At 37.6% G+C, this 12,339-nt stretch overlaps 1 protein-coding gene across 1 annotated transcript; it reads right to left on the bottom strand.

Moving 5' to 3' along the window:
- Window positions 1-1,603: 1,603 nt before the first annotated feature.
- On the bottom strand, window positions 1,604-11,479 carry MGAT4C (MGAT4 family member C). Its single transcript, XM_009512894.2, has 3 exons — window positions 11,330-11,479; window positions 6,623-6,770; window positions 1,604-4,536 (listed from the first exon to the last, which is right to left on the bottom strand). Exons 1-3 carry the CDS (start codon window positions 11,456-11,458, stop codon window positions 3,380-3,382), a joined length of 1,434 nt encoding a protein of 477 aa, XP_009511189.1. The 5' UTR covers window positions 11,459-11,479; the 3' UTR covers window positions 1,604-3,379.
- Between the last annotated feature and the right edge of the window lie 860 nt (window positions 11,480-12,339).

Genomic DNA, 12,339 nt, shown 5'->3' on the forward strand with positions numbered 1-12,339 from the left:
AACACATTCATATAGCACCTTAGTGAGTTATCTTTGTTGCAGTACATATAGTAAATACGCTAAACTTGTTTTGCCTGAAAATTACTGTCTTCTGGGTTTGTTTATTTTGCACTAAAATAAGGGCTCAGTTCTTTTAATTCACAGCGAGTAGTATTTTACTTCCCAAGGATTCTCCATGTCAGAGGGATTACTCTGTGTGAAGAAAGATAGGAGAGAAACTGGCTTTTAGTAAAGAAAAGAGAAAAAGGCCCAGGGGCATTATACAATGAGGAATCCCAAACAGTGCCAATAGGAACGATACATGTATGTTAGTGAAGAATTGATCCATCAGTGTGCAGACCACAGTGCAATATTTTCAGTATTGGCATTTCAGTGTGAAAATATTGATGTTCAGTCCACAAATGAACACAAGAAATATACACCAACAGAACCAACTGTATAGTCCCATGAACAGAGCTTTGTGACACTGCTAATCTTTTGCTTCATCAGTGAAAAAAAAGAAAGTCCAAACATTGGGAAGTATTAGTGAACATATGCACCTATGATTAAGTATTTCCGTTTCACAAGTTATTCACTTAGTACATGAAGAAAAAGCCTTATCTTTGATTAAGTCTTTATTAAATCAATCTGGAAACCAGTTGTCATTAATTTTGTTTTGTTTTGTTTTGTTTTGTTTCTTAAAAGTTTTGCAACCATTTTTCATGTGAATGAGATGGATAAAGTATGTATTCTGAGAAAGAGGAGCTGGGACCTGTGCACTAAGGTGAGTGTTCAAAACAGTAGCTAACAGAACTGCATTCTTGCCTGTCCTGGAATATATGTACCTTTAATTATTTTTTCCAAATCAACTCAAATTCACCAGGAAGAGCAGTGCATGCCTTGCATTCCCAGCACATACCGCTATCCACACCCATGGAAAGCTTCGTTTGAGGGCATTCACGTTGGCATTTGTGGGTTTCACACTCTCAAACTAGTAACAGCCAGATGAGAGTTCTCACTCATAAGCCATGGCATCAAAAATAAGACTTGTTACTACTGTTGTTTTAAAAAGACAAGAAGTTATGTTCAGCTGTTAATTAAAAAAATACCATTTAAATTACTTCAGGCTTATGTTGAGAGCATTTAATTCATACTAGCCATTTACATTGTATATGGTTTTGATTACAAGAACATTCTAAACCTTGGGATTGAGTATATTTTCCATTCTAATTTAGAAGATTGGTTTGGACATACTACATTCCTGAATAAAGGTAAAGGTAATGTTCCTGGTTAACCTAGTTATATTTGCTTTGGCACTAATAGTTAATGATCAAGAAAAGGAAAAATTTCATTCAAAAAGTTCATTAAAAAAATGGGTATTGACTAATGGTTAATTATCAACTAATTATTTGATAATCGTGGGAGATGACTGTTAAAAAGCAAGTCCTTTGGAAGTATTAATAACCACTTGAGATTAGCATGTATTTTTTCATTTTAAAAAACGGTGTTATTTTCCTTTTCAGATTGAACATTTACACCGCTTTTAATTTATTTTACTGAAGATATGTATACAAAGAATAGATATTTAAGTGTGTATTAAGGAACAAAGAAACAAAGACTGTCTTTGAGAAGAGGGTGCTTTTCTGAATCATGTAGAAGCATATATCATAAGATTTATTTTTAAGTGTACCTACCTTACCTCTGTGTAGGGGGATTTGCCAAACCTGGACCTGAATTTACCATGATTTATGAACCAGGAAAGGCAATTGTATTGCTGCTTTGTGTAGATTTTTGAGTAATTCACCTTTCTGAAATAGCCATGTTAGGTTTGGATATACTGAGCGCAGCAGTTCACTCTTGGTCTGTGCAGGCATTCTTGAAATTTAATCCTTGCCTTCACCTGGAAGGCAAGGTTAAACCTGTTAACTAAAACCAATACATGCAATTAGATTATAAACACAGTATTAGTGAGATTGACAATACAGTGTTCATCTGTGTCACATTTGACACTCATGGATTTCTACGGAGTCTACTAAGAGATTCTGGAGAATCTTTTAGGGGAGAAAAACCCCATAGATTCTGCTAATCCAAACGTATGCATATGGTATAAATCACATAGCTATACAGTTTCCCTGTGTGATGTACTATAAGCCCAGAGCTGACATTGAAGTCATGAGGACTGCAGGAACTTTTCTGTTTATTGTCTAAAGCCAGCCAAAATTAGCTTACAGGGAGTAATCAGAGGCAGTGGGAAGATGTCTACAAGACTAACATGATCAGGATTAGAAAACTGAAGAAAAAATAACAAATAGTTTAGAACCATATTAATTTTTCATTAAATCAAGATTCTTCATTTTGCTTCTGTTCTGTTGGGTAGAGGTCATCCAGGAAGGACTGGTGATTACATTCACCTCCAATTGACTAACCTGGTACAGTTTACATTTGTATCATACATGGACTGGGTATGTAGATATGGAAAGCATAACAGTCCTTGGAAAGCATGCTGCAGTATTCAGCTATGTGCAAATTTCTCATGGGGGTTCTGTATATTGTGAAGGAACAGAAAATGTTGAAGCTGAGATCTGTTAAGATGTCTGTCTTAAGAGGGCAGCGTTGCCTTTGAGGTGCTTGGGTTTGATAGAGACATCTGTACGCAAGCACAATGCTTGCTCGCTATGAGGCGTTTTGTTCGAATAAGGAGAGTAAATTGGTCCCCTAAGTAATACAGAATCCAAGTAGTGCTCGTTTCAGTGAAAGGACCCAGGAAAAAGAAGAGAGGATGTTTGTTGAGACAGAATAACAGATGCAATTATCTATTTTTTACATAGTTGTCATGTCAGATTTATAATTTTACATACATTCCCTTTTGAAAAGAAGTTGCAATGATCAGCCACACTGTTTACTTACAGTGCTCAGAATGAAACTGGCAGTTTCAGGACAGATTTCCTTGTCACAACTGCCTTTAAAAGAAACACATCATCAACTATTGTACAAATGCATACTACCATAACATTTTAAATTTATATGTGCGTAAGGTGCAACCCAATTTCTTTTCACAACATAGCTTTAAACCTTTTGGTAATCATAGGATGTTTTGTTTTGTTCTGTTTAGTCCAGCAGATCTCTCTTAGAGAAACAATAATAAAAAAGGCGTTCAAGATCTCAAGAGAGGTTTGAGAACTTTGCATTTCCTATAAAATCCAAAATTTTCAACAAATAAGTGTTTGTATATTGCCTGGCCAAACTAGTAAAAAATAAATTGCTTTGCTTGTTTTGTGATTTCCCCAGATTTTCTATGTCTCTAGTAAAGAGTTGGAAATAAGTCAGTTTTTCTGGGGAACGGCACCAGTTGGGACCCAGCTGATTGTATGCACTCTGTACATTCTCAGGTGGCTTTGCTTTATTGATTTGGTGTTTGTGAAGTCCAGACGCTAATACTCCTAATGATCAGCCATTCTTTTTGACTTTTGGTAACAAGTATTCTCATGCAGTTAATATCAAACAGAACTTTGTGCTCTACATCTGTTATTTCAAACTTCCCATTCTTGAATTCCCCTAGTCTCAAGTAAGTAGTACATTGCCTTCCTTTTTTACTCCCTACAATCTTTTCTCCTACTTCAAGGGCCCCATGATGCAAAATGTCATTTTGCCGGTCTTCAGTTCCAGTGACAACTTTAATTTTACTGATTTTAATGGGCTTTTCAAATACAATCCCGTAGAAGTCCCCAGTAGAAGGAGCTTTACCCCAGAAGTACTCATCAATGCTGCTGTAAGCCTTGCTTGCCTCATAGTTTTCAAATACATTCATGTTGGTGTGCAAGTTTGCAGGTGGGTTGTCAGGGATATCAAATGATTCCTCTTCAAAATCATCATCCTTTAGCTTGTTTTCAGCTCCTTTGTAAGATGAGTAATATCCCATGTGCTGGAACAGCGATGGCTTAAAACGTATCACTTCCTTTTGAGCTAACAGCCCACGAAAGTGGATGAGCAGCCAATCGCAAGGCATTTCTTGGTAAAACATCAACAAAAAATGGGCCAGGCGTGGGAGGTCATGGGAATGGTAAAGCTTTCCAATGTACCCCAGTTTGGAGAATTCCAAAGTCACCCAGTAGGATCCTTCTCGTGAGGTAATTACTTTCTTAACAGCAGTCAAAAAGTTCTTTGAGCAGCGAACGTCATCCTCTAGCATCACATAATAGTCAGAAAGATTAGCACAAAAGTTAAGAAGGAAAGCATAATCTACATTTTGTTTGGATCGAAACTTCACACGGTCCTCTGGGTCATTGTAATTTCTCTTGAGGCCATCCAGTACAGGGTAATACTCCTCAGGGACATGAATAACTATTAATCTCCCCGCAATTACGTGATGTGCAAATTTCTGTGTAATATCCTGGACCATCCCTTCACACCAGGCTGAGTCAAAATCTGCCAGCTGTACTACCACTGCGATTTCTTTGAGCTCCTCATAACTTGACTGCTCAAATATGGACTTGATGGTCTCAAGCAAGTAGTTTCCCTTTTTCCGTTTCACAGAGGATAGACCTATTGTAAGGTATCCTGTACAAAAGACAATTCAAAAAAACAATTGAGTATCTGATGTTAGAAACCATTTCACCACAAAGGTATACTCCAGAACTGTGCTTATATTAAATAAACCTTTTGAATGGTGAAGTCTGAGAAAGTTGGTATATGAACTTATTAAGCTGCATGCAACAAAGGATGTTTATTGCCTTTCATTAAAGAATTGTACTGCAAGCAAATAGATATATGGAGACTATTGCATTAAACATTCACTTGTTAACTGCAAGGAATGGCATGTAGTGGACAAAAGCCAAAGCAATGTGCACATATATGCCTGTTAGAGGAAAACACGTAGACAATTATAAGGTTGTAAATCTGCTAAAAGAAGGGGGATTATGAGATAAGATTCATATAATATTTTTAAAGTAAGGAACTATGAAATGCAGCACAAAAACAAGAGCTATAAATTAATTGCCAAACTTTTGTCAAATTAAGCCCTTTACAGGACTAGTTACACTAATGCATAACTTTACAGTTTTATGAATGTTGCATGGATGATTTCATAGAATCATAGAATCGTTAAGGTTCGAAAAGACCCTTAAGATCATCGAGTCCAACCGCTAACTTATCACTGCCAAGTCCACCACTAAACCATATCCTCAAGCACCACATCTACCCTTCTTTTAAATACCTCCAGGGATGGAGACTCAACCACATCCCTGGGCAGCCTGCTCCAATGCCTGACAACCCTTTCGGTGAAGAAGTTTTTCCTAATATCCAACCTAAACTTCCCCTTTCTGCATGTTCATTTTTAACTGAATTTGTCCAATTTTTCTCTCCTAATAGTTCTTCTAACCCTCTTTCAGGACTCACTGAGCACTTTACAAGGAACATATTTGGGTATTATTTTAAAGTAGAAGAGAACTTACTACTGCATACCTGTGTTTGTATAAATAATTCTTAATGCTGTTACATCTTTCTAGGGGGAGATGCATCTTAATTACAAGGGAAGAATTTTAATTTCTGCTGTTTTGGACTCACTTCCATTGCATTTTTACCAGCATTCCAAATCAGTTTTTTTCAGTTATTTGCTAATATATCTCAATTTTTCTACCTTCTGGTGTAAAAAAATGTTAAGATTTTATAATTGACAGGGAGTACTTTAGTTGAACCTACCCCAACTTTCATAAAACATTGTGGTTTGTAAAAGTCTGCTCTGAAAAAGTGATTCAGTTTCCCTCGAGGCTTCAGTCTGCTCAAAATGCAGTTGTACAGTGAAGTACAACCCCCAGAAGCCATTCACACTGCCTACACAGCCCCAGATTCCTCAAATCTAATTTGCACAAACTTTATAGCTTCCTATGAAGATCAACAACTCACAGATGATTTTATTTTTCCACCTGTGCTTGGACTTCTGAGCCTTGTTTATGTTTGCGAAACACTTGATTTGGAATGCAAAGGACACCTGTCTAAAAGCCAGGTATGGCCATATATCACTTGGAGATGAAAGTCTTGAACCCTGCCTGAAATCAGAATAACTATATAGTCCATTTGCAGGTGGCTGTGAGAAGAATCCTCCTTTATTGTCCCCGTAATAGCACAATTCACCTCCCTCATTATCACAGCTAAAGGAACAAGAAGATGCATTCACAGCTCCTGGGCTGGCAGAACAGGGGACCTGAAGGTTGTACCTATGTGTTCCCAGGCATAGATTGAAGTTACTGGTTATAGAGACAGAGGCTGACAGTATGGTCTCAGAGGGTGGTTACAGAGCACCACCACCATGTGCCTTGCTCCTGCTTCCTGAATCATCTCCTTCTGGCCTGGGAAGAGATCCACAAAAATACACTTGCACAGACCATCCAGGGGCTGCCTGCAGGATGACTGCAAGTCAGGCATTTGGTGAGAAGGTAACCAGGCTGCGGGGCAGTCACTGCTAGGGCTTAACCGGCAGCTGCCCAGGCAGCTCACCTATGCAAGGAGAGATAGCTGTCCCACTAACTCTCTGAGATTATCACTGCTTAACTCAGGCCCTCCTGCCTAGAAATACCACAGGGACTATATGGATTCCACTCATTTTTAAATTACCTCATTTCATAACATTGAGATTGCAGTTACTTACTTTTCCTTGGCAAAGGCGTGCCAGCTAGGTAGCGATAGGAAATGTTTATAGATCCTGAGAAATTAGACAAATCTTTAAAAGTATGAACATAGCGCTCTGGGTTGAGCTGGTGCGTGGCTGTTTCTCTGATTAATTGCTTGTCCCCTTCCTATTAGTGAGAAAACAAAAAGAATAGGAGAGGGAGAGAGACAGAGAGAAACACATTTGTGAATGCCAGCCAGAGAGGAAACACAGACAGGCAGGTTTCCAAGAATAACATTTTTCAGTGTCAGCTTTCGTGAAGGCATGTAGATGTCACCTCATTTTTTAAAAAAACCATTACTGAATATCACACATTTCTGGCTACAGAAAATCTACCATAAACCTTCAGATTATGGTAACAGGAAAAGCAGAAAAAATATTGTGGAGAAAAATTCTAGAAAGTGTGCAAACACTAAATTATTACCAAAAAATGCTGTGGTATTCAAAATAGGGATAAGAAATCATCAGTCAGGAACAGGTGAGACAATTTTCATAGATGGTGAAGTAGGGGAGATTTTTTGAAAATGTTTTCAGTGATTAAAAAACCACCAAAACTGTTGCAAAGGAAAGATGAAACTAGATCCTGGCATCTGGCTCACTTTACCACTTTTCTGAGCAGCTCCAGCTCAGATTTGTGAGAAGCAGAAATGCATGTGATCATCCAGACATCCAAAGCTTTCTCAAACACTGAAGGTACAGAAAAAAGGCAAGTTTATCACCATGGCTCCTCTTCCTGCCTCCTTCTCCTGTCTTTTTCTTCCAAGAGGCTTCTTGAACCATAGTAAAGTCACACAAGTGAAGGAGTGGCTTCCTCAGCAGTGCCCTAACCATAAGCTCAGTTGGGTCTCAGGAAAAATCTGTTCCTCAGTCCTTAAGTAAAGGGAAAATATCTAACAGGTTGTAATGTCACAAGACTGAATTTAAAGGTAGGAATGTTTATTTATTTTACACTGCTTGATTCTAGTCTGACGACAGGCCAGTGTATGAATAAGTTAATTTATTCTGATATATACGGTATGTTAACACACTAAAAACTTCCTGATCTGTCATTAAATGTGAGCATTGTGCAGTGATAGAACTGCTGTTAATGAAAACAAAACAACCACAGAAACAACACTCATATTTAATAATATAAATATTAAAAAATGTGTCAAAGATATATTTTGTAGCACAAAGAAATATTTCTATAAACCGATCCTAGGTTCACTTTAAGTTCATTATTTTTCTTTAATAGAAGTAGTAAATAATCCACTTCTGAGCTTAGTAGAGGTATTTGGCAGACATCCAGCGGCATCTACCTGCACTGTTACGCTCTCTTGATCTGCAGTGTCTCTCCAGTAATTTCTTTCTAGTGCTGCTGTGCTACTTTGCATTTGCTCATAAGTTATGAGAGGAAGGTTTATGTTGATCAGATTCCAGATTAAAATGTAACTCAATGGGCTGGGAAGAGAATTCACCAAAACTTCAGGAGATTTTCTGTGAAAACTGCCAAATGAAAAAAAAGGGGCTGGTCCAAAATCTTCCTTTTCTTAAAATCAGACTTTCTTTAATGTCAAAACATCATGTGTCATTTGTTCCAGAATGGAGCAGCAAAATTCTTCATTTCATAAGGAGGTTTTGGAATGGAAATCTATTCTGCTGAGGTTTTTCTACATAACAACTTTCAAAAGTATTAGAAATAGAGAATATCAGGACAAAATGTTTTGATTTTAGCAAGCAAAATATTTAAACTAACCACAAAAATGTTTTGTTTTTTTTTTTTTTTCTCTTTAAGGAATGCCTTTTGTGGCTAACAATCTTTTTTTTTTTAATTGTTGTTGTTTTCATTCCATTGTTGAATGAAAAGCAAAACTGAAATATGGATTTTCCAAAACTTAAAAATCTGGTTCTTCTACCTCTGACTACTATGCAGAGGTCAGTGAGGCTGAAGAGCTTGACTAGCTCTCTTTAGCTGTCTTGTCTGATTTTTTCTATGATGGTTTATTCTGGCTTTCATCTGTAAACTAACCTCTCACATTCCAGTGTTTGATAGAGCTTGGGAGGTCCCTGTAGGTGCCATGGGAAGAAGTGCCAGATTTATAGAGATACTCTGCTCCCTTAAGGATGCTGTGTCAGCTACAATACTATTGTTTTCATAGTGCCCAAAATAATGATTAGTATTTATAGAAGAGTGCAGAAGGCATGCTTCACTTACAGTTCACTTACAACTCAGAATATGAATAAAAAAATCACTGCAAATGATACAGATATTGTGCTCTAGGTTATATTAATTCAATACATCTTCAAAATATTTAATCAGATGTGGTACACACACTACAGGAGAAGCATCTTAAAATGCTCGGCTGACACCCATGCATCATCACTGTACACCCTCTACAAAACATACTTAAGCAATTTTACCAGGTGGGCCCTTACTTTCCATTTTCACAGGAGATGCCATGCAGAAAACAGTGAAGGGTTTCTTTGGACATATGAGAGTCTCTGAGCAAAAAGGGCAAGTTCTCCTCTCCCTTCTTAAGATTTGCCACAATGAGTCTCACTTTGTCATTCTAACTTCCTGAAAATGTCCATTCATCTCATCTTACATCTGGTGAAAGAGGTGCCAGCCCTGGATCACCTTGCACAGCCTCCTCTCTGAGACTTGGAGGAGCAACTCGGGGTCAATTGCTCCCTTCCTCCATCATTTATCTTCAGGAGATATTCCAGCAGGAAGCACTCTACAATTAGAAAGTCAGAGGGCCTTTGGGACTATGAGGACTTTCAGATTCCTGTTCCCTGAGGGGAACTGTTTAGCCTGCTGTCCTTAAAAGCTATTCTCCAACGTCTCTCTCCTCACCACCAACACTGAAACAGCTTATCTTTTATCTCAGCAGAGAAAACACACCAGACAAGTTAACGGATGTGTCAGACATGGTCAGAAAAGTTGGAAATGAAAATAAAGAAATAAACTAAAAAGTCAACAGCCTAACATTTGAAAAATGGTTGATGGACCATAAAAGTATCAAGAAATCTGGGAGAACTGTCAGGAGACTTGGCAAGAGACTTGGCTGGAAGCTACATGAACACAAACATGCCAGAACTGTGATGAGAGAAGCAATGAAGGAGAGTGGATCTCTATAAAAGGGTGAAAAAAGGAGCAAATTAAGACTAAGACATGAAGCCATCTGGGGAGCTGGCAAATAGGACAGGAAAAGATTTCAAAAACAAACCAAGAGGAGCTCCATTAGCAGTGATAAGAAAAGCACTTTCAGAAACATCTGGGGGACTTTGAAGCAATTAGTGAAGGGAGAAGAAGCATCAGGGAAAATACCACTGGGAAAAAAAGATGTGATAAGCCAGGTCAAATTCGATCACAATGAAGAAATGATGAATAAATAAAACATAGTGCAAAACCTTAGTGCAAGTACTGTCAGAGAAAGCAATATGTCTGTAATGGAGTAACATGTTAGAAGCATGTGTTACCTTTTCAATGGTTTAAAAAGGAGTAGGATAGTCTTAATATTTACAATATTTTTATAAGTAATGGTATAGGTATAATATTTTACATTAACGTTACTAGCAAGTTATCTATGGTTTTGATAAATGGTTTTGATAAATTAATGTAAGGACTTTACTAGTTATGTATTGCATGTTTTTCATGCTATGATATTGTTTTCCACATCTAACCTAGATCGGACTTCACCTTTCAGAATATTGGAAAGCCCATAGTGTCCCAGTTAGAAGAATCAGACAAAAGGTGGTATAGAGGATCAGAAAGCTGCTCAGTAGTTCATTCAAATTCAAGAAGGAGGACTGTCTAATCATATCACAGTTTTACATATTCAGTTTAGTCATTTTACTATTTGCAAGCTCCAGTTATTAAACTGCAATGTTCTTTTACTGGGTCTGGTCCAGCCTCAGATGAACTGGAAATTCAATCCATTAATCAAGTCTTCAGAGCTGACTCGGCATTCAGCACTGAGACATCCACAGGTTACATCTAAATTGTAGAGTCAGGTTACATTGGCAATACTTGTTGAAATCTTTCAATAAATCTTTTTCACAGTCATAGACTTACACTAGGTATCATTTATGTCTAATTGTTAATGCTGCAGCGCTGAACCTGCCAGACTCAAATTTGGGATACAAGAAGTGAGAAAAACACAGAATAAAAGCACTAAAAAAAAATTATTCATGCAAGGAGCTTGAAGTATATGGAGTCAGTGTAAGTTCTCTTCTATAAGTCTATTTTTATAATATTGTTTAATACAGCATTCATGGGTGAGGTTTGCTGTGTGGACTGAAAAAGGAGCTCCTAGCTCACATGAATATTTCAGGTGTAGATGATTTTCAACACTAAAATTGAGGGAAATCCAGAAGTATGGAAAATACAGTCCTTTTTGACTCAAAGGAAAATATCTGATGGAGATGTCTCCATGTTTTGCTACTTCCATTATCTCCCGTACTTCCAATAAACACTGATACATTTTACTTCTGTGAAAAGGACTGTTAGGATCTTCCTGACACACCATGTGTGCAGTACATATTGATAAGATGGGTTTATCATAAAGGATACATTTTGAAGATAATTCACTGTTAATGGTACACTAACAGGGAAAATTGTAAGAATTATGAATTTCATTGCTTAACTAGGGATGTGTCTTGTTCTGTTATCCCAGGATTATTTCTTCCACCTAAGAAACTTACCAAAACATAACCATCTTCAATGTACAAGTTCATGAACAGCAAGCAAATGACAAGGACTCCTAAAAATGACACTGCTGATCGTTTCCGCAAGCATCTCATTTTATCAAAATATTTCAAGTTTTGTCTCATGTGAAGAAAGGCATACAGTAGTGTCACCTATGAAAGAAAACCACAGTGTTACAAGAACTTCTTATCCGATAAACATGACAGCAAAACAACTTACCTTCAGATGTATCATATCCCTTCAGACATGCATAGACTACAGCATTTAAGGTGGAATTAATTTAATATAATCATGGTCATCTCCAGGTTTAACATATAATCTTAACTATAATTTAAGCTTCCAATTTTTTTTTTTTGGTCGATAAAGAAAAAAACACACCTTATCCTACGTATTTTAGGCTGGAACTATGATATCACTGTGGCAGAAGTGCATTAGCAGTTCAGTGTCAGATTCCAACTTGATGTCAGGAGATGATGCTGTGCACTGTTTCCCTATACACCCATGTCTCCTTCCAAAGACAGCACAGGCCAACAGGCAAGGAAGAAGCTATTGCATGACTCAGTACCCTTGCCAATAGGAGAAGTCTGGATATCGAACTGCCAGGCACAAATGAGGTATCTTCCCTGCAGTGAGAAGGCAGTAGTAAGACTCTGCATCATCCCTTAGCCTTAGATCTCTGTATTAGGATGGAACGACTCTCACTTGAGGTGTTATTTTCTCCAGAAGAAGAAAGGTGGATGTCTCCCTTAGACTGGAAACATCTAAGCAGAGTATTGGAAAACCATTACTGCCCTAATTAGACTAATCAGACAAAGATGGGTGGTGTAGAGGACCAGAAAGCCATTCAGTAGTTCAATTCAAGATCAAGAAAGAGGAGACTGTCTAGCCATATCACAATGTTACATATTCAGTTTAGTAATCTTACTATTTAAAGCATGCTGTATGCTGTTCCTGGCTCTGAAATCATAAGCATTAACCTGTGTAGGACTACATACATTTGAACAAG

This window comes from Phalacrocorax carbo, chromosome 1 (genome assembly GCF_963921805.1).
Source record: "Phalacrocorax carbo chromosome 1, bPhaCar2.1, whole genome shotgun sequence".
NCBI lineage: Eukaryota > Metazoa > Chordata > Aves > Suliformes > Phalacrocoracidae > Phalacrocorax > Phalacrocorax carbo.